Here is a 20,762-nt window from a genome sequence, read left to right as displayed (position 1 = left end):
TTCCGTGTTTCCGTGTTTTCCTCGTGTTCCTCGAGAATTCCATGCCTGTTAGTTCTTTGTGTTTTGTTAATTTGGACTTTGTTAATAAACTTCCTGCACCAGAAAGAGTCTCTCCAGTACTGCATTTGGGTCCTGCCTGCTCCCTGCGATGCCCGCACATGACAGTGGCTTGTTTTAGTTTATACAAAGTGGGAGACTTTTGGCCCTTCTCCATCAGTCACTTCGGAGGAATTTCTTTTCAATTTTTATGAGTCAGCTATTATATTAGAAGAACAAAAAAGCAGGACAATGACATCAGAGGAAATGAACGCAGATCAAAAGTGTGGAGATATTTATGTGACTGAAGAGAGAATGAGATACTGAGAAAAGAACGAAGTGAAAAAGAGGGTGCACTGCGAGTGGCCGGTCTCAGCTTTCAGGAATGCATCTGGCCCGGGGTTGATGAGCAGTCAGCGTTGTGCGGTCACAAGAGCTCCCGCCCTCTTTCTGGGGCCCCGGGGAAGAAAGTGGGGTAAGAAGGGGAAACAGGGCGTCCTGAGCCAGGGGTTTGACTGCCTGAGATGGAGTGTGTTCAGCTCAGACGGGACAGTCTGACTAGTCTGGGGTTAGTGTATGTGTGAGGTTGGCCCAGTGTGTGTGCAGCACAGCCATAGCTGTTCTTTTGCTGTCTGCTGGCAGAGGATGGTGAAAGTGATGGATATGACAGGGTGAGTGAAGCTGCTGAATCAATCTACAGATGGGGACATTCTGCAGAAATGTAGACTTCATGAAGAGTTTCCAACCCTCGCTGCCAGAAATATAAAGTTTCGCCAGATTAAACAATTAACCGTGGCTTTTCTTTTAAAAATAGAGCCGGCGTCTGCTTATTCTACAATGATTTTGGGTGTCATGTTTTCAAAGGGGAGGAAGTCATCAGACAGGACGAATGAATAGACTGGTGGACGATGGTAGAGATCGTTTAAAGTTCGGATTTACACATGATTACACATTGATTTCACAAACAGAATTCCATAGGATCATATTATTCACCTAAGTCATGTGATCAGTCTTTAAGTCATGAGTAATAAAGTGATGTGTTCACACAGACAGATATCAATCACATGTTAACTGGTGAAAACTATTTGTGACAATAGTGTTAGTGAAAGGGTGTAGACGTGCTGTTCAAACCCAGAGAAGAAGTGAGTTAGAGGGGCTAATAAGATTAGCTTAGCTTAGCCTCCATCAAGGCTGACTGAATTGGAGTTAGTAAATAAACATTTCTTGTTGTCACTTAACTCAATCTGAGGATAATTTCAGGTGAGAATGTTTTTTATGAGCAGTATGTATTCAAGGTTTGTTCAAAATGTTGTAATAGGGTTTTTTATAGCGCCACACAACAGTGGGTCGCTCTGTGCTATATTTTACCACAGGGATAATCACCTCAACTTTCTTCCTGTGCTGAGTGACTTTCTACTATAAAGTAGGCATTCACTATATGGCAAAAAAAAATAATAAAAATAACAAAACAGAAAGAGTGAAAGACAATATTAACCAAAGACTAAAATGGGGGATCTAGAGCGCCGAACTTTTCCACTTTTCCACTTAAGAATAGAGTTCATCAAAAGTTGTGTGTTTTTGTGTGTACTCACAGTAGGCACAGTGCGTAGGCTCCTGGCACAGACTCACTGTCTCTCACTAGGTAGCTGCCATCCCTCCCTGCTCGTGCCAGCAAGTCCTCAGCGTGCACACGGCTGATGTCACGATGATACCATGCCGCCGTAGCCATGACAATCAAAGGTCAGAGGTGGGTTGGTAAAGGTCGTCCACATCAGACGATGAACCTGACATAACACTGTGTCTCAAGCAGGAAGATGCTCCGTCAAGTCGTCAGCAACAGAAAGTGCTGAGCGGTAACTTAGGTGTTTATGTTTCCCATCGTCATCTTCAAAGAGGAACAGAGAATCCCAGGTCAGTTCCATGTGTCCTCATAGTTCCTTTAGGATCACACATCCTGTGACATACAGGAAGTAAAAAGCATCCAGGTGATGGCGTGCTCGGTGACAACTCCCCGCTCCAGTCTAGATTTCTGATCATACAGACTCTTCTCAGCTTTCGGTTGCTAATTGCTGCGCCCTGGTTGCTGTGTTTCTCCAACAAACACAGACCATCACAGCGGTTTGAAACCAGCACTAGCTGCGGAGTTTGAATGAAGTATCCAAGCCTGAGGCGGTGACGGTGCATCTAGATCAACCACAAACACAAGCCCTCCTCTTGTCCCAAAACAAAAGCCCCACATGCAGACAACAGGCAGAGAAAGAGCAAGAAGGCAAAACAAACAAACGGAGCTGCACACACACAGGACACCCACACACGTACGGCACAGACAGAAACATACGAGATGGAACTCAGTCAGCACTAAAACCAGACAGGCATGCAACAGAAAGCAGACTAATTCAAATGATTTCTCAGCTCTGTTGCCATATAAGGGAAAAGGAACACCCTCTGAGAGGAGTTCAGCTGATGACTGCAGTTGTCTTTGGTTCTTCCAGGCCCAGATTCCATTCAGACGGTTCCTGGTGGGTCTCGGGGTTAATCCGAGAATCTTGTTTTCCTCCCCAGGTGTTTGTTCCTTGTCAGAAGTGTCCTGTCCACACTTGTGGGATCTCCAGCGTTTCTTCAGAGCGCTGTCAGAGCACAGAGGGAGGGTGGGTGCAGAGGACAACCCCGTACGAGCGCAGCACAGACAGAGGAAGTGACTCGACATTCCAGATGGCGGACATAGCCAGGAGAATTCTTGTGAAGGGCTCAACTTCACCACCAGTGTGTAAAACAGCAATGGTTTCCTTTCTCTCCCCCCGTCTCCCCTCCCTTTTATTTTCTTCTTCCTTCCTCAGACTCTGCCCAGTCTCCTTCTCCTAAAAATAGAACTCCCCATGCCATTCCTCAGTTTCTCCCTTGGTTTTCTTATAGTTTTATTATGTCATTTTGATATTCAATGTCTCGGTTCCGAGCCGACACACACTCCTCTCCCCAGTCCGCCTCACTCTGCTGTATGTCTCTGTGTACACTCCCTAAACTTCCCACCCTCTCTCGCTCACTCAGCCCTCTCAGTCTCCATATGGTTATGATCATCCCTAACTTTCTTATTTTTGCTCTCCTCAGAACCATCGCCCATCACTCAGCCCTCCCACTTCCCGCCCCCTCCATTAGTTGGAGCATGTTCATCTCTGGGAAGTTGTTTGGTCCCAAATTTGCTGCCCTGCCTCTCGCTACACCGCAAAAATGTGCCGATCACCAAACGCAGACCCCATAAAATAAACAGATACAGCCGTGACCAATGGGTGATTCTTCTTCATGTTTCCCTAATCACTTCCTCGTGCTTTTTTCTGCATGATTTTTAAAAAATGCAGCAGCATACCTCTGTGACTGTGTGGTGGTATTTGAGGCAACTGCAAGAGATACTGAAAAGGAGAAAACCGACAGAAAAACGTTATCATACGGTTGGCAATAACTTCAAATATCTCATTTAGTATTTACCATTCATTCATTGGATGGTGAGCTAAGATACGTCATTAGACAAGGACTGTGTACAACCTGGACTGTTCTCCAGTCCATCACTGGCCCACATGTTGAGCCACAGGTGGGGCCACCTCTCCATGTCCCCTGGCTGAGCAGCCTGGCTTCCCTGTGGAGTGGAGCTTTGACGTATTTCCTTTTTTCGTTTTCTACAAATCTCCATTGTCAGTACTCTTCCTGTTTGTTCATGTTCCAATGTTTAGCATTTAAAAGAATGTGAGAGGTGGACATGTTATCTGTTCTCTTATTGACTTGACTCCGGGTCATGTTGGCTGACTCTTAACAATGTCTTGGCAGCTTAGACCGGCGCATAACTGGAGTACACAGGAAAAATACTCTGATACCATGCCATATCTGGATCATGATAAAATGTCCCCAATTTGGGGTGGGTCATGACCACCACTGTTTCATCATCCTTCAGAAGAAAAATGAAGTTTGTTTGTTTTGTTGACAGCCATATTAGCGTCTCATCACATGACAGTGTAATGTTTAAAGTTTAGGTTTTATTTTATTGTTCACATTTCACCCTAATGTTTTCTTTTTCACTTTTCTACCTCAGCGTTTACATTTCTTGCATTACAATTGCAGTTTCTTGTGTGTGTATTGTGAACTATTGTGTACACCATTTTTACACTCTTTTTAAAATGTATATTTGATTCTGTTTAACAAACTCTCCCCTTTCCTGCTCTGCTGTAAAAACAAATCCCCAGTGATTGAACTGTTGACTTTAAACACAAACGGCAAACAAGGTTATTCTTTTCTCTTCTATTCAATGCTATTCTATTGCATACTATTCTTATCTATTCTATTACATTATGTTCTATGACTGGCCGTGTTGAGCAACAAACAGATTACAAAATCGCTAAACCGTGCTTATGACACGCAGGTGTTTCTATACAGAGCACGCTGTTAGCCTTCTATATATAGTTTTTGTTCAAAATGGCTCCAGATTAACTCTAAGGAGATTGTGTATGTGTGTGTCTGTGTGTGTGTGCGTGTCTTGGGTGTGTGTGTTATTTAGGTTTTAGCCCATTCTTACTTCAATACATGCGAATGACCTTTTCCTTTATATTAAATAATAATAAATATTATATGAAATAGGTTCCTGATAATGTGGGTTTCAGTGGGCTTGACTTTAACCTTTAAACTCCTTCCTTCTTCTGCTCAGTGCAGCGTAGAGGCTCTGTATCAGAATGACTGTGTTTTTCACATAAGACAGGATGCAGAAAAACAGAAGCAATCGGTTTTGTTTTTATTTTATGTAAATTTTAACGTTTCTCTTCTGGGGAACTTTTTATTCCAAGCAGTGCTGTACCAAAGCTTTTACAAAACAAACTTTATTAAAAGTTAATCTCTCAAGTTCATGTTCCTAAATAATGATGATAATGTAAAGGTTGTTAAATCTGTTAAGGTTTGTTACTCTGTATTTCTGTCTCAACTCATGATCCGGACCAGTGAAGTCGATCAGTCGGAGCAGCTTTAAACAGCTCAGTCTTGACTCTGGTCGGACAGATAAAGGAAGGCAACCTTCAGTCAATTATCTTGGACTGCCAAGGTGTTAGAATCCGTGGGAATCCATCAATCCACACACCCTCATTAATCAATCAATTACAGTTGATTTCAGTGGTGTGGAAATCCTCCTGATCCACCGCCACAGGGATTGACCTCTTCAGTCTTCAGAACTGTCTATGGATTACAACACGACACACAACCCACAACAACCCACAGTAAAAGACTCATTTATAAAAAAGAGTTCAAAGAATTCTCAATGGTGCAATCAAAAGGTAGATTGTAGATTTTTTGTATAGACAAAGTTTTCATAGGTGTAATGCCTGACAGAATATACAGTATATATACATATATATTTGAGATTTTCTTTCCTATTTGGCATCAACGAGACCTCTGTGGAAAACAACCTGGAACTGATCACAAAGCCAACAATGAAAACACTGCAGTCAGTCTGTGCCTGGTGGAGAGGCCATCTGTCGCTCATGAACAAAATCCAGCTAATACCACTGGACTCATCTCCAAGCAACAGGAAGGAATGAATCCAAACAGTGCATATCAGTTTCCAATTTAAAAAAAGATCAGATCGAAAATGTTTCCTTTTTTGATGTTTTTTGAAGATTGTTCTTGCTTTAAGGTTTTGCTATATCTATACAGACAGCTACAGACAGCTACAGACAGCTACTTGTTGATTCTCAGACAAACGCCCATTAAATTATTCACTGCCGTCCTCCTACAGATCAGAGCGAACAACGTTCAGGTCTAAGCCTGTTTACATTTGACTTTAAACGTGTCTCACCCTCTACGGTAATCATACCATGGTGTGTTTGCATGGTTACATACAGTACACATTATTTTTACGATAATCCTCTGAGCTCAAACAGCAGCTATTTATATTAATCTGATTTGAAGGACTTGACAGGGATGGAAGGGTCGCAGCATAAAAACTAAGAGGAGAGACAGTGATTCGCAGCCACACTGTGAACAGCCACGGATTAGACTGTAGGAGGCAGCTAAGGAGCTTCATTGTCAGAACAGAGTCCAGGAGGTGAGTTGCTCCGCTTTTTAACCAGCGACACATTACCTAAAGTTAATGTATCCTTATATTTGGCCCCTACAGCGGGTCATTTAGGACTTTAAAAGACCATGCTTAAAAATCTTATCAGTGTATGTAATAGATGGAAAATAGAAACAACATCCTTTAAATACAAGGAGGATTCAAATTTTACAATGTAGTTATTTTATATGGAAAATAATGTCTTCACTGATCATAGACTGATTATAGAGTGTAACCTTTTTGATTGGTCGTCTAATTTTTTGTTTTCATTTATTTCCAAGGTTTCACCAACATGTCAAAGTGAGTAAACATAATTGTAAATATATATATAAACTTGACAATCTTATATTTTATGTTAAATAAATATATAGTTAAATATACAGTCTTATCAGTAATATTGTCTTGAGTTGGTTTTTTTTTTTTTTGTCCAGTGATGTCTCATCCATTTTAACAGGAGCAGCTGATCGTTATTCATCTATAAAATTATGTTTAATTAAATACGATTTAACTGCTATTTTATTAAACCACAGAAACAAATTCCATCAGCTAAAGTGTAAATAAATAAAGTATAAATAACTAGCTTTACCATGCCTTTGTGTGTGTTTCTGTGTGTGTATGGCACCCCTAAAGTGGACAACAGATTCACTGAAGTTTCATTTCTTCCACTTTTTTAAGGGTATTCAAGAAAACCAGTGGCAACGGACATGTGAGTGGCCTTTCTAATGTAGTTATTACAGGGCTCCCTCTGGGCTTCAGGGAGGAGTACACTTTGTATGTGGCTCCTCCAGCTCCCAGAAATAGCTTTTAAACTCTTTTAACCTCAGAAAAAGCAGTGACCGATTCTGTTTTTTTTTTTCCTTTTCTCCCAGATTGCACTGTACTTGGGGAAGAGAGACTTTGTGGACAATGTGGATTCAGTGGAAGTCGTTGGTGTGTGGCTCTGTGTGTGTGTGATTTGCATCTATACATGCATCCATGAGCATCTCTTTGAATCCTAACACTGATGGTCTTTACAGATGGTGTGGTTAAAGTGGATCCTTCAGGCCTGAATGGCAGAAATGGTAATTCTCTCACCTGCCTTTCTGACCTGTATCTGTTCTCAGTTGATTCAAACTCATCTGCAACACTTCCTGTTGTAGTGTTCGTTTACCTGGCTTGTGCCTTCCGTTATGGAAGTGAGGACCTGGACGTCATTGGCCTGTCCTTCAGGAGAGACATCTGGATACAACGTGTGCAGGTGTATCCACCAACAGGTGGAAACACAACCACATCACCAATGCAGGAATCACTCATGAAGAAAGTCGGAGAACAAGGACATCCCTTCTCCTTCCAGGTGAGAATCCACAAATCCATCCTGCATTCAAAAATATTAAATCACTTCTAACATTTAAGTGATTTCACGGTCGTGTCTACTGATCATAAATGTATTTTTTTAAGTCTAATATTAACTGTGCCTGTGTTTTGTTATTCATCACTGATTCTTGGTAGATTCCACCCAATCTTCCCTGCTCCGTTGCCTTGCAGCCAGGGACAAACGACAGTGGCAAGGTAGGAATAGGCTCCATGTTTATGGGTTCTTTCTTTTATTTTTTGTCCTCACATAGAAAATGTCACCGGTTTCAACTGATTATTTATTATGTTTTGTTCTGTCTGCAGGCCTGTGGTGTGGACTTTGAGGTTAAAGCGTACCTGGCCAACGCAGCTGACAACGCAAATGAAGTCATTGAAAAGAAGTATGTAGAAATAATTCAACATACAGAACAACAAAGTGGGGAGTGGGGAGATTGTTTTTGAATTATTTTTGGTTTTTTAAATGCAAAACATATGACATTATACACAGAGACAGCTTTGTTCCAATAACGCATCATTTTTGCAACTGAAAACAGAACAGTAACAGTGTTAAACGGAACAATAATTCTCACTGTTCCACTCTGCTTACATAACAGTACAGTCAAGCCGAAGTGAAAGCCCAGTGCTGTCAGTCATGTGTCATAATTGTCAATTGTACTGAAGAAGAACAAAAAACAACAGAACAAAAAATGTCAAAAATCAAATCATGTTTTTTTTCTAACCCCGTTCTTAGGGACACTTGTCGTCTGATGATTCGTAAAATACAGTTTGCTCCTGTTAACAACAAACCTGGAGCGAAGGCTGAGATTAGTAAACAGTTCATGATGACGGACAAACCAGTTCACCTGGAGGCTTCTCTGGAAAAAGAGGTAAAAAAAAAAGTGATTTTCAGCAAAACACAGTATATCATCATACTACATAACTTCTTTTAGGGTGTCTAATGGAAGACTATGTTACTATTTTTAGATTTACTACCACGGAGATCCAATTAGTGTAAACGTAAAGATCAACAATGAAACCGCAAAGGTGGTGAAGAAAATCAAAATCACAGGTAAGAAAAACTGAGGTCTAAAAATAATCGATGTTGATTAAAATATGTGTAATTCATTATGTTTGTTCTGTAATTTTACGTTTTACTAAACCACAGTTGTTTTGTCTTAGTTGAGCAGCTGACAAACGTGATCCTCTACTCATCTGACACTTACACCAAGGCAGTCTGCACCGAGGAGTTTGCGTAAGACTTTCTTTGAATTAGAATAGCTGTGTTAATTATAATGTGGATATAAAGCTCAGATATAAACTGACAGAGCACCATACATAGATTGAAGTTCATTTATGTCTCTACATTTCCTACAGGGAGACAATAAACGCCAATTCAACATTTGAGAAGTCCTTTAAAATAAAACCCATGCTCTCCAGCAACAAAGACAAGCACGGTATAGCAGTGGACGGACGGCTAAAAGACGAGGACACCAACCTGGCCTCCACAACCCTGTAAGGCGCTTTTATCAACACGGCTTAGAAACAGCCTGGGATAAGTTCATCCAATTACTCTAGTGGTGTTTGGCAGCAGCACAGACTTAACACTTTGTCATCCATTCACCGTGTCTCAGACCAAAACCCCAAAGCTCTTTAAAGGAAACTATTCCTGTCACTTCACAGGAGTCAAGGAGATAAGGAGATGCAGGGAATCATCATTTCCTATAAAGTCAAGGTCAATCTCATGGTGTCTGGTGGAGGGTATGTGTTGTCTAAAGTTAAAACATTCGATCACTATCCACTGGTATTCACTTTATTAGACTAACTGCTTGTGGTTTTTTCTTAACTCCGAAGCCTGCTGGGAGGCCTAACAGCAAGGTGAGATTTTTGTTTTTTTAATATTTCATTATTTAATATTTATATAAAAAGAGATACAAAATACCAATTTAGTCAGAATCTACTGATTATACTTGTTTTAATTTTCAGTGATGTGACTGTGGAGCTCCCCTTGACTCTGATGTCCCCCAAACCTGCAGGTGAATGCTGTTGTTTATTATGAAAAATGTCACTGTAATGATGCAGTAAATTATATTTGTACATATATTTTTTTTAATCGTTGTTGTCTTGTGTTGTCTTTTTACACATTTCTTTGCACTTCACCACTGTCCAACCAACAGAAGTGTAAGTATCACTGGCTGTTAGCAGCACTCTTTAACCTGTGGTTGTCATGTTTATGTCACACTGCTGACCCATGTTTTTCTGTGTGTTTTGCCATTAAACAAATAACAGAAAATTGGATTGAGGGCCTGTTTAGATCAGGTGAGGTCCTTTGCAGCTTTACAACTTTAAAAATGCAGTAGTATCTGTCTGTATTAATGGGATTTTAAAGTTATTGATAACAATAACTAATAAAAACCTGAACTGCTGCTAAAAGTATAATAATTTTTTTTTTTTTTTCATACCAGCAGGACGGTCATCACCATACAGCCCAATCAAGGATAAGACGATCTGTGGAAGAAGATCAGACAAATCATAATGGAATTCATTAGCAAAGAAGTGAAACACCAGGTGTCACTAACTTCACACTAACTGTTCTTATTAAACTTGCACATACAAAGTTCTAGTCACAGCCACTGGTAGTGTGAAATCTCTCAGTGTGAGTGGAGTGTTGTCATAGCAGGAAAGACAGCACATATACACATATACAGTACATAGGGAATTGTTGTCACACGCTATCCCACTAAATAAATATAAAATGATTTTCTTTTTATGTGTAATCATTAATTATTAATTAGTAGAGTTTTATTTCATGTTTTGTCCTTATTAATGTGTTATTATGGCCAATGAATATTGGTAATAAATGTGGGATAATCATCCTGCCAGACATACTTCACCCAGGTCAATCTCCATTGGCAGGGAAAGGAAATAAACACTCTGTTTCCTTATATTGTCTCTGATTTGTCCATTCTGTTACAGTACAGAGGTCTCAACTGGGACTGGGGGTCCGTGGGCCTCAGGGCATCTGTCAAAAAAAACAAACCATATATACTTTGCTCTGTGTTAGAGAAACCTTAGCTCACATACTCACAACTCCGGTATTTTAATTCTAATTAAAACATACAATTAAGTGATTGTCTATTATCTTATTATTTACTACTATCTATTATATGCCAGTGAAAATCAAAGTTGTTGTGGGATTACAAATTAGTTTATCGTTACAAATGTAGGCCAAGGACAGCCAAGGATGACTGCAGGCTATAGTCTAAAGAGAGGTATTTTGATGAACCACTCTCTCTCACTCTCCCTATTCTAACCACAGAGTACAATGCAATCAGTGATCATTGTGATCTCAATAGACTGTTGCCACGCCTCCTCCACCTCCTTTGACAATTTGTCCCTCATCATTGCAGACATGATGGGGCTCAAAGCTGGTCCTCGATGTATCCCTACCCCTTCTCTAAACCCATCTGTTACTCTGACTGCACATGTCAACGTTGATTTAAAGATGCACCTTTAAACGACATGCAATTTAGCTGATATTACATCAACAAAGTAAACAATTGGATGGTTTACTCACAAACTGTAGAAGGAGTGGTTAAAAAATATATGCATTTAAAGGCTGTAAAACCTTTGTCTTTGATTATTACAATTATATGCTATGATAGGCTATGCCACATACTGACAGAGGTGGGAGACTGAACGCACGGTCGTGGTCATGTCCAGCACTTTCACCTACCTTACAACCACCCTTGCCGTTCTCTTTCAGAGTCACAGATCCTAACTTGGCACCCTATAACATATGCTTGGTCAAAAACCACAAACACACAATGCTGCTTTTTTTGACCTTCTCTGTATTTTTGTATGAGCACTCTCAAAGCCAAAATTACATCTGTGGTACTCTGTTGGCATAAAATCAAACAATTGCTTTGAGACCATAACCTCTAGCCTATGCTGGAAAAAGCTCTTTTCGCAACATTCACATTGTTTTAGATCAACTTTAGTAGCAGTGCACATAATCTTGTATCTAAAACTCACACGAGTGTACTTCTCTTTAATCAGACGTGTTTATAGTCACCGAGGTGTACAACTTGGTCATAAAGTCCACTGCCTCCTATACTGTATATACCTCGATTCTCTTCAAAGCGGCTTTCTTCCTTCTGACTCATCCCTCCACTTTATGATTTGTCATATTTTATTTGTCACCCTCTCTCTCTCTCCCTCTCTCATTATCATGAAGTACAGTATTCATACTCTCATTCACACCTATAATAATTCAGAGTGAACATCTAACCCAACCATAAATGTTTTATCAGTATATTTAGGTCGATATGATTACTCTAAAGCTATTCACGTAAATAGTAAAAGAAATAATAAAAAAAAATGGTTCAACCGTTAATTATTAAATTAAATTAATACAATAGACATGGAAATAATCGAACATTAGAGCAAAACGTATGTGATACTATGAACACTTAATGTTATTATAAATAAAATCATAACTAATAACTAATAACATAACTAACTTAGTATAGTAAACATGTCTTAATATAATATTAAAATGCAAAAATAACATCGTTTTGTTTTTTACATCGTTTTTGCTTGTACTAAAGTCTGCCTCTTGGTTGTGCTGTTTCACTCGTTGACTGTTAAGAAAACAATAGCGCTGCCCTGTGTTGGAGAATACGCTGTTCTCTCCACTTCAAGTCCAGACACTTGGCATCTATAGACAAGTTAGCGACGTAGCCGCTTAATTTTCCGGACAAAATGTCAACCACGACCGGCGGTGGGGAGTTCGGGAACCCTCTACGGAAGTTTAAGCTCGTCTTTCTGGGTGAACAAAGTGGTAAGATTGACAATGAGTATTTTATGTTACAGTTTTGGGTGTGATGTAGGACAGTTAGCGGCTAATGTTAGCTAATAGCAAGATGTTAGCTGTCAGGACTAAGGAATTTACCAGACCATGACAGTCTGTGATATTGCAAAGCGAAGAAACAATATTTTTTATTTTAAAATTGTGTGTTTTATTACAGACATTAAGTAAAATACAAATGGCATTCCATTTGTCTCTTTAACGATGATGTCATTCTACTGCTAGCTAACGTTTAACCCCAAAACTGGCGTTACATGTTTTATACGTCCATATTTATTAAAATTCAAGGTACACACAATGACATTTAACATTTATTTCCACCTTGATTTGTTGGTATAGTCATATAAAGCAATGGGTTTTTAGTTGGGTGTACAAATTTTATATTTCTCGATTGTCACGAAGCCTGGCTAACTATCTTTAGGTAGCAGTTAGCAGTAGTTAGACTAGTGGAAGGCACTAGAGACAATTAAACTGATATTTATTTTCCAAGTTTATTAAAGGAGACCCATTTCGGGGGGTTGTGTTGTTTAAACATGTACATAGCAGAAACAATTCTCCTTGCCGGCGTACCATCATTAGCTGTTAGCCCCTAATGGCAGCATCATGCAAAGCCACGTCGGCCCGTGGCTTCAGACCAGTCGTCATGCTGTAAAACAGATGTCCCTTTTACATAACTTGGCAAAGACTGCTTCTGTAAGTAGGTTAATTTTAGATTACATTTGCTGCTGCGGCAGCGAGGCGTTGTTTTTCTTATTCATGATACTAACTAGTCAAATGAAGCCATTTTCATGATCCGAGTTGTGAGGCTCCACCCATACTGCCAGCTCAGCGTGTGGGTCCAGCAGTCCACATTACAACAGTGAAAACAGCAGTGGACTCACCACGTCATTGCCACTGAGTCATAATGATTTTTTTTTCTGTCATTAACACGAAGGTTAAAGTGATACAAGCATGCATTTAATAGTTTTAAAAAAAACTGTATTTTCATGTCTGTCTATCAAAACTGCATTTAAGTTGCTGTTGTTGTGTTTGAACAGTTGGGAAGACCTCGCTCATCACCAGGTTTATGTATGACAGTTTTGACAACACTTATCAGGTAATGAAATCTGATTTTTGGCTGTGAATTGATTTGCAATGTACATACAGATTCTGCGTGACATGTTGGAAAGGTTTTCTCCAGCTACTCTGGTTTTCTCTCACAGTCCAAAACATGAAATATTAAGATTATTTGCACACTCTTAATTAACTACAGGTTTGAATGTGAGTGTCCATAGATGTTTGTCTCTATGTAGCCCTTTGATGGACTGGTCACCTGTCCAGACTTGCCCAGGCACAAAACAGCTGGGATTCCAACTTCAGTTCCCCAAGATTCTTTAAAAAAATAAGCAACAAATGAAAATGTTTTTTTAGTTTGGAGCATACTCTGATGTAATTTAACACATCATTATCGTCTTAAAAATTAATTTGTTATTAATGATGCCCTCGTGAAGGTTTGTTACCCCAGAATGACGCTAGTACGACAGTATTAACATCAGGAGCTGCTATGTTTTATGACCCAGTTTTTGCTGATTAGTGTCAGTTTTGTGTCAGTGGATCATCTTACATGATTGTAGATCATCTAACTTTGGTAGCTAAATAGTTTGATAAAATATATCTAAATGTTTTAACTCTATATACTTCTATGATTTTAACATTGTGCTTGTTACAGTCACTCATTAGAATGCTTTTATTACAGGCAACAATTGGGATTGACTTTTTGTCAAAAACCATGTATCTAGAGGATCGCACGGTAAGTACTTTATTTTTACTCCTAATGTCGCTGTTTTCATTTTTGTACATCCTAGTTTCGATGATTTCTCTTAGCATGTATTTGCTTTGATGTAGTAGCCACCATTTAGTTTCCTGCCATCATTTGTAGATAATGTTTTTATTTTTCTCATTAATTTTGTCGGACATGTGTTCATATTATTTTTAGTTCCCGCTGCTTTCATTTTCATTCAAACCTTTTTTGTTTTCCCTCCATCCCTTGGCCGGGTCATGAACTCCCCTCCCTACATGCTCATCCCTAAATTACCACACTCATTTTGCCACTGGCCACAGATTCGGCTACAACTCTGGGACACAGCCGGACAGGAACGCTTCCGCAGCCTCATCCCCAGTTACATTCGCGACTCAGCTGCTGCTGTGGTGGTTTATGATATAGCCAGTAGGTATCGCAGCCTTGTTTCACTGTGTGGCCCTTCACTTAATACAAACATGGGCATAACTGAGCATTTACTAGCCAGGCAAACCCCAATGGACATCATCATTATGACACATTTGCCACTGTGTGAGTATTAGAAATTGTGATGTTTCCAGAGGGGGAGGTCTGTGCTTCATAAATGCTGTCAAAGTTGAAGCTGCAAGCAATAATAATAATAATCTTCCTGTCTCGTCTCTGCATAAAAAACCTCAGTGATTCAGCATGGTCTCCTTTTATTTAAATAACACTGGTCCTGTCTCACCCTGCTGACTTCCTCTATTCAAGCACATCTTCATCATCATCTGCTGCATGGCTGGCACATCCTTTATTTCTTGTTGTGCATCTCTCTCTATCTTATCGCCACGTTCTTGTCTTGTGTTTTCTCTTTCACCGTTAAAATCCTCAGGTCCGACTCCAGCTCTGGGACACTGCTGGACAGGAGCGTTTTCGTAGCCTAATTCCCAGCTACATCCGTGACTCTACCATTGCTGTGGTTGTTTATGACATCACCAGTGAGTCAGGGCTGTATTTTATTAGTTGGGGGTCTTTAGCAGTTAGAATGAATTTACTCAAACCTCTCTGTAAACACTTGTTTTCCTGTCTTAGGCTTTTCTTTTTAATACTTTCTCTCACCAACATGGCAATGAGCTTTTCTAATAATATATGCTTGACCTCACTAATTAAGTCAGTAACAGTTTTTTTGTTACTGCTGTCGCACTCTGTAACCTCAGCTAACAAAGCATATGTGTTGTTACAACAGAGCCGGGTAGTGCAGACTAATGAGTTTCTTTTATTCTCCACAGATCTAAATTCATTCCAGCAAACCTCAAAGTGGATCGATGATGTCAGAACAGAGCGAGGAAGTGATGTCATTATTATGCTTGTTGGAAACAAAACAGACTTGGCGGATAAAAGGTACATGGTTGTGTGAGATGTATGCATAAATAAATTTGACAATGAAGACATAGACAAAGCTGGGACACTTTGTTAAAATGCAATTAATTATATGGTCAGTGTCCACCCTCTGACCTTTACCCATTGAGATTCCGCTGATTTTGAAAAGGTCACAGAACACAGATTTGTTTTGTTCTCTTGCCCTAAAAACATTGTTTTAAAATTGTTTAATAAATTTCAGGACATAGAAGGAAACCAAGACCTGTCCATGTTTGCATAGATCGATTGTTGGTTATGCTTCTGTTGTACCCAGTATTAATGCCTAAACCATAACATGCTAATAAAGATTCTCTTAGATTTAACCTCACCCAGGAAGGTAGAAGAATTTGGTTTAGTTAACTTCACTTCACTTTTGAAAGCAGACCAAACTACATGTGTTGCCAGGTTTAGCCAGGATTCACCAGGACCGAACCCGACCCAGGTTAGACAGACCAGAGTCAGATGGGTTTTCAGAGCTACTGTGGTGTAAAAGCGCCCCTACTTGCCTACTATTATAACTATGTTTTGTAGGTTTTTATAATAATAACAATGATATGGTAGAAAGTCTCCTTATATCAGAATGAAGACATAGGCGTTTATATTACTTTGCAAAAAAACAAGTTTAGATTGTAAACACTGCCAAAGCCTGGAATTCCACCTTTCCTCCTTTTAGTGCATTTCATTTACCATAATTTTTACCTCCGTCCTTCTATTTTTGGTTGTTTTTTGCATACATTGGCCCTTTAGCTATTAATTTATACTTTTATTCATAAACCTTTTTTTTATGATTTGATAATGTGTCCATCCCCTTTATTCCTCTACTTTGCTGTGTTTTCATTCCTGGTCTATTTTCTTCATTTCATTTTTTTTATGTGCGTTTCCTTCTACACCACACTGAAACACCACCCTCTCCCCCTCCCCTCCCGGGCCTATGGCAGGCAAGTCTCTGTTGAGGCGGCAGAGAGGAAAGCTCGTGAACTCAATGTGATGTACATAGAGACCAGTGCCAAGGCTGGTTATAACGTCAAACAGGTTGGTGTCCAGCATCAGCAGATGTGTTACTGATTATTTTTTTTCAGTGCAGGTTAAATCCCCCCATAGGGCAGTGGGAAGTATCTGTGACCATGTCTTCATTGAATACTTTGAAGTGTCTCTGGTGGTTGAATGTGTTGGTCTCATTCTGCAGCGTCTTCACTTGAAGCAGAAGCTTCTTCCTCTTCCTCTCGGTCTGCCTGTGTTATAACTCCACTAACCTCTGTTACACTTTTAACTGGCAAACATGCTGAGCTCGCTATCTCTCTCTCTCTCTCTCTCCCGCTCTCTCTCGCTCTCTCTCTTTCTATCACCCTTTCTCCATCTCTCCTCTTTTTGGTCCTTTTTTTCCCTATTTTCTACCTGTGTTCCATCTCCGCTCCTTCTGCTTTTGCCTGAGCAGACAGATCACCACGGAGGGGGGCGAGCAGAGAGCTAAGGAACTGAATGTCATGTTCATTGAAACCAGCGCAAAGACTGGCTACAATGTCAAACAGGTAGAGATTCTGCTCCGTCAGGACAGTTGAACTCATCCTGCTCTTGTGTTTGCGTAAACTCTTCCTGCGTCCTTTTCTTTTTCTGGGCTCATCATGACTCATCTGGTCTTTTCTCTCCAAGTGTGTCCTTTGTTTGACTCTACAGTTTAATTGGTTGATGATTTTTTTTATGCACAGAATTTCTTTTTTTTTTTTTTTTGCAAGAAAACTGTGACTTGATTGGATTTGCTCAGTGAAGGAGCTTCTGAAAATGAACTGCAACCTTCACTTTCCTGTTGCTGCCATCACTGCTTTGAACTGCTTCTCCTGTCGTGACTGTAAAACAAACTGACAGCTTCGTGTCTGTAGGCAGGGCTAATGGAATTGAAGAAGTAGAAATTGTCGATTAACAGTCGGGCCTTATCGTTCCACATGCAGCACATGTCAAATTAATACTTTGTCTTTCTTAAAATAAAGGAGTGACCTGTTGACTGAACCCAACCAGGACAACCCTAACCCTGGAGAGAGATTACACATTTAAGAAGCGTAAAATTTGTTGAAATTTGTTTTTGTTATGTTAACAAAAAGGAGGGAGAAGCACTGAACTCAAAGAGCACCACCCCCACCATGATACAGACAGTCAATATGCTGTCAGGATGCCTAATTATATTTAGTGCCACACAAAATAATTTAAAGTGATGTAATTTTCAGGGGTTGAGTTTTTTTATATATATATACTATATTGACTATCCACATTATACCACATCATAATTATATCAACCAATAACATAAAGACTTTCTTTTATTTTGTGTTAACTCCATCTCGCCCACTTCTGTCTGACAACACTGTCCTTTATGTTCCATTCTGAGTGTATTTTCCTCTGGTTTTGTTCTGCAGTTGTTCCGTCGTGTTGCAGCTGCATTGCCAGGGATGGACAGCACACAAGAGAAGAGCAAAGAAGACAGTATCCTTTTTAAAGATTTTACTGATATTCTTAATTATTGCTGTCTGAGTCAAGACTTTTGGGTTCTTTTATAATTTTGATCAACTGGATGATTAACAGGACACTTTAACTTGGTTTTTCTTTTACAAATACAAATGCAGTGTAAACAACTGAGTTTTTGTAGGTTGACATTTTAGTGTTTTGAACTGTATGTGATTAGCATTAGTAAGTCTTTACAGTATTAGATTTTCCAGCGACAATGAGAGCAGACAAGGCACACCTGTTTGTGTTAAGCAGACAGTAGCATATTTATATTTTAGGAATTTTGAGAAATTATTTTTAAAACAAATGCATATATATATATATATATATCTCCAAAAGGGGGATGATTTTGCAGCCAGATGGTGCTACAGGAAATACAGGAAATACAGGACATACAGAAGTGAGATCTGAAGATTCCACTGTGACATTTCTTAACCCTTGTTTCTCAGTGATCGACATAAAACTGGAGAAGCAGCCAGAGATGACTGTCACCGAGAGCAGCTGCTCCTGCTAGTACACCTCACACTCACCGTCACTCCGCCTGCCTCCTCCTGACCAACAGCTTGTCTCTCAGTGGCCACTCTCCCCACCCGTGGTGCATTGCCATTGGGATGGAGGACCTCTTTTTTTTCTTCTTCTTCTTCTTTTTCTTTTTTTTTCCCTTTTCAACTCAGTGACTTTTCACCGTATCCAAATGGATGTGCATTACTGTATCGAAGCAGATTATATGGGGAAATGGGTCCATAAAGTAAACATTTAAAATATAAAGGAATAAGTTAAATAATATGTTGAGATTTCTATCCAGTTGCATGGCATTATATTAGCATCATCAATCCACATAGCTAAAACGCTAATGAGTTCTTGCACAGCTCAGAATCTCAGTGCCGTTACTGGTCGTTGTTGTAAGGTAAAACCTTTTGGGGATATTTAAATGACTCTGCCAGGTTGAGTTTTCAGCGTAATTTATTTAACTTTGTTTTTCATTGTTTTGGAAAGGCTTTTTGTTTGAACATTGATTATTTTTGGACTTTGTCTTGTTTTATTGATGAAGACACAAAATCCTACCAGTCAAGTAAATGTTATTGCCCAACAGCATAGCAGCATAGGCTCAAATTCACCCTTTTTAAAAATCCTCCACGTCTAGCACTGGTAAAGTGGTAATTAAACAGCATGTAAGTCAAATATATTTGAATAATTTGAAACGTTGCTGCAAAGTTTAAGCGAAATATCTTGTTTACTTAAAAGGGAAAAAAAATCCTAGGATAATGAGAATGGTAACTAACTTCAAAATGTCTGTATTTAAAGCTATAGTTACTGACCTTTTCTGACCTTAATCTAGCTACATACATACTAACCTGTTTGAGGAGGAGGCGATTTTTAGTCAGTAGGTGGCCAAGAGGCTGTAAAACTAACGAGGTTCATAATTTTTCCCTGTGTTGAAGGGACTTTTGAACATTACATTTCTAATCATCTCATTGATGACTTGTGTTGTGCAGCATGCTCGCTCACCATGCAGGATTTCCATGGATAATGACACAGATGCCTTGCTTGTTTGTTCACCGACGTCGTGCACTGAACCAAGCCACATTATTGTAAAGAAATGTTAGAAGCCTGCTGACTGGTTCGTGGCTTCACTCATTGTTTTTGTAGAGCTGGTAGACAAAAAGAGTCTGTCCCTCAGATACGACCAACGCTTACTAACACCCTCGCTGTAAAAAATGTGCCGAGAAGTGAGTTGCAGTTTTTTTTGTTTTGTTTTTTCCCTGTATTGCCGTTGCCTGTGTAGGACTGTTGGTTCTATGTGTTTATTTATTTTGTAACCTGGATACACAAATTACATTGTAGGCTTAACCAAAAGTACAAATGCCGGCATGCATGATAATTTCTTGTTTATTTTTAAATATGTCTGTTGGGACCCCACTGAAAAGTGATCATTTTCTTTGTCTCTGTAAAAAAAAAATATTCTTGCAGCATGTTTAGTCAGTAGTTTGGTTTTACCATCTTCACACACACACACACAGTGTAACACCAACTAACTAGCTATAGCACAACAAAAGACACTGGTCATTTGCTGTAGCTTGTGTCAACAAAAAAAAGTACATTTTAGAGCAGATTTTAATGATTTAAATATTTAATTCCATCAAAACCATTTTAACATAAACAGCTCTCCTACTGTCACTGACTAAATACTCAAGCTTTGTGCTTTTCTGAATAGTGTCTGTCCATTTGAAATATGCTGTCTACTCGTGTTTAGCAATGTTGGTGTGAATAATGTACTATTACTATCTGATGTATAAAAAGGAGAGTTAATGAAACACAAGTGTAGGCCTATCACGTGGAAGAAAATAAAAAATATTTCACCAACATGTTCAAATCTACATGTGACTTTTTTTATCCTTTATGTCAAAGGTGCCATTTAGTGATGGTGGATAATTCCACTGAGATATAAACACTTGTATTCTCTGTGTCAAGAATTGATAGTCAGAAACCTACAGTAGCAGTACTTTCTAAATACCTGCTGTGTGTGTGTGTCACACCTGAAAGAACAAACTCTTCATTCAATGTTACATCACAGTCTTACCACACCAAAGGTGTGACCAAGTATGAAGCCTAGTTTAGAGTTAAATAAACACACTTCGGCTGCTGCTTATGAATCTGGGTTTTCTCATTCACAATCGGTGTAATCGGAGAATGCTATAAAACGTGTACTTTTTAAAGTCTACGTACATCACATTATACTAATGTGTACATTTCGGTGTTATGTAGAGTTTCAGTT

General features: G+C 39.3%; 3 protein-coding genes across 10 annotated transcripts in view; 2 read left to right on the top strand and 1 right to left on the bottom strand.

Annotated features, from left to right (window-relative positions):
- Window positions 1-3,096, bottom strand: part of inppl1b (inositol polyphosphate phosphatase-like 1b) — a 19,012-nt gene extending 15,916 nt beyond the window's left edge. Inside the window, exon 1 of one of the 2 annotated variants that reach the window (XM_008326756.3) lies at window positions 1,629-3,096. In XM_008326756.3, the coding sequence (XP_008324978.1) occupies window positions 1,629-1,765 (137 nt within the window). In that variant the 5' untranslated portion in view covers window positions 1,766-3,096. The remainder of the gene's footprint in view (window positions 1-1,628) is intronic. The other variant, XM_008326757.3, reaches the window with a different exon arrangement.
- A 2,925-nt stretch (window positions 3,097-6,021) lies between these two features.
- Window positions 6,022-10,373, top strand: arr3b (arrestin 3b, retinal (X-arrestin)). Of its 3 annotated transcripts, XM_008326754.2 has the most exons (18): window positions 6,023-6,109; window positions 6,400-6,418; window positions 6,794-6,824; window positions 6,988-7,048; window positions 7,135-7,179; window positions 7,258-7,451; window positions 7,607-7,666; window positions 7,775-7,851; window positions 8,202-8,337; window positions 8,435-8,519; window positions 8,630-8,702; window positions 8,825-8,962; window positions 9,131-9,208; window positions 9,302-9,325; window positions 9,434-9,483; window positions 9,625-9,628; window positions 9,737-9,766; window positions 9,913-10,373. In XM_008326754.2, exons 2-17 carry the CDS (start codon window positions 6,411-6,413, stop codon window positions 9,747-9,749), a joined length of 1,077 nt encoding a protein of 358 aa, XP_008324976.1. In that variant the 5' UTR covers window positions 6,023-6,109; window positions 6,400-6,410; the 3' UTR covers window positions 9,750-9,766; window positions 9,913-10,373. The 3 variants fall into 3 exon arrangements, with proteins under 3 accessions (XP_024918804.1, XP_024918803.1, XP_008324976.1); XM_025063036.1 differs by having other exon boundaries at window positions 6,022-6,109; window positions 7,135-7,451; window positions 9,916-10,373; XM_025063035.1 differs by having other exon boundaries at window positions 6,022-6,109; window positions 7,135-7,451.
- A 1,713-nt stretch (window positions 10,374-12,086) lies between these two features.
- rab41 (RAB41, member RAS oncogene family) lies at window positions 12,087-20,353 on the top strand. 5 transcript variants are annotated; one of them, XR_003051930.1, is made up of 9 exons: window positions 12,092-12,290; window positions 13,355-13,413; window positions 14,053-14,106; window positions 14,418-14,523; window positions 15,363-15,474; window positions 16,431-16,524; window positions 16,928-17,021; window positions 17,899-17,965; window positions 18,436-18,508. XR_003051930.1 is itself a non-coding variant. In XM_008326750.3 (8 exons), the coding sequence occupies exons 1-8, from the start codon at window positions 12,212-12,214 to the stop codon at window positions 18,498-18,500; spliced, it is 636 nt and encodes a 211-aa protein (XP_008324972.1). In that variant the 5' UTR covers window positions 12,087-12,211; the 3' UTR covers window positions 18,501-20,353. The 5 variants fall into 5 exon arrangements, 4 of the variants coding, with proteins under 4 accessions (XP_008324972.1, XP_008324974.1, XP_008324971.1 ...); XM_008326750.3 differs by lacking the exons at window positions 14,418-14,523; window positions 16,431-16,524 and adding an exon at window positions 14,966-15,071 and having other exon boundaries at window positions 12,087-12,290; window positions 18,436-20,353; XM_008326752.3 differs by lacking the exon at window positions 16,431-16,524 and having other exon boundaries at window positions 18,436-20,353.
- Window positions 20,354-20,762: the final 409 nt, after the last annotated feature.

This window comes from Cynoglossus semilaevis, chromosome 15 (genome assembly GCF_000523025.1).
Source record: "Cynoglossus semilaevis isolate Cse_v1.0 chromosome 15, Cse_v1.0, whole genome shotgun sequence".
Classification (NCBI taxonomy): Eukaryota; Metazoa; Chordata; class Actinopteri; order Pleuronectiformes; family Cynoglossidae; genus Cynoglossus; species Cynoglossus semilaevis.
This window is presented reverse-complemented; position numbering and strand designations above follow the sequence as displayed.

Bases quoted from the DNA above. Each gene is read 5' to 3' on its own strand.
- arr3b (XM_025063036.1), top strand. The intron at 8,963-9,130 runs GTAAGGCGCTTT...GTCACTTCACAG, and splicing joins AACCTGGCCTCCACAACCCT to GAGTCAAGGAGATAAGGAGA. The intron at 9,326-9,433 runs GTGAGATTTTTG...TTTAATTTTCAG, and splicing joins CTGGGAGGCCTAACAGCAAG to TGATGTGACTGTGGAGCTCC.
- rab41 (XM_008326750.3), top strand. From the start codon at position 12,212: ATGTCAACCACGACCGGCGGTGGGGAGTTCGGGAACCCTCTACGGAAG. The intron at 12,291-13,354 runs GTAAGATTGACA...GTGTTTGAACAG, and splicing joins CTTTCTGGGTGAACAAAGTG to TTGGGAAGACCTCGCTCATC. The intron at 17,022-17,898 runs GTAGAGATTCTG...TTTGTTCTGCAG, and splicing joins CTGGCTACAATGTCAAACAG to TTGTTCCGTCGTGTTGCAGC.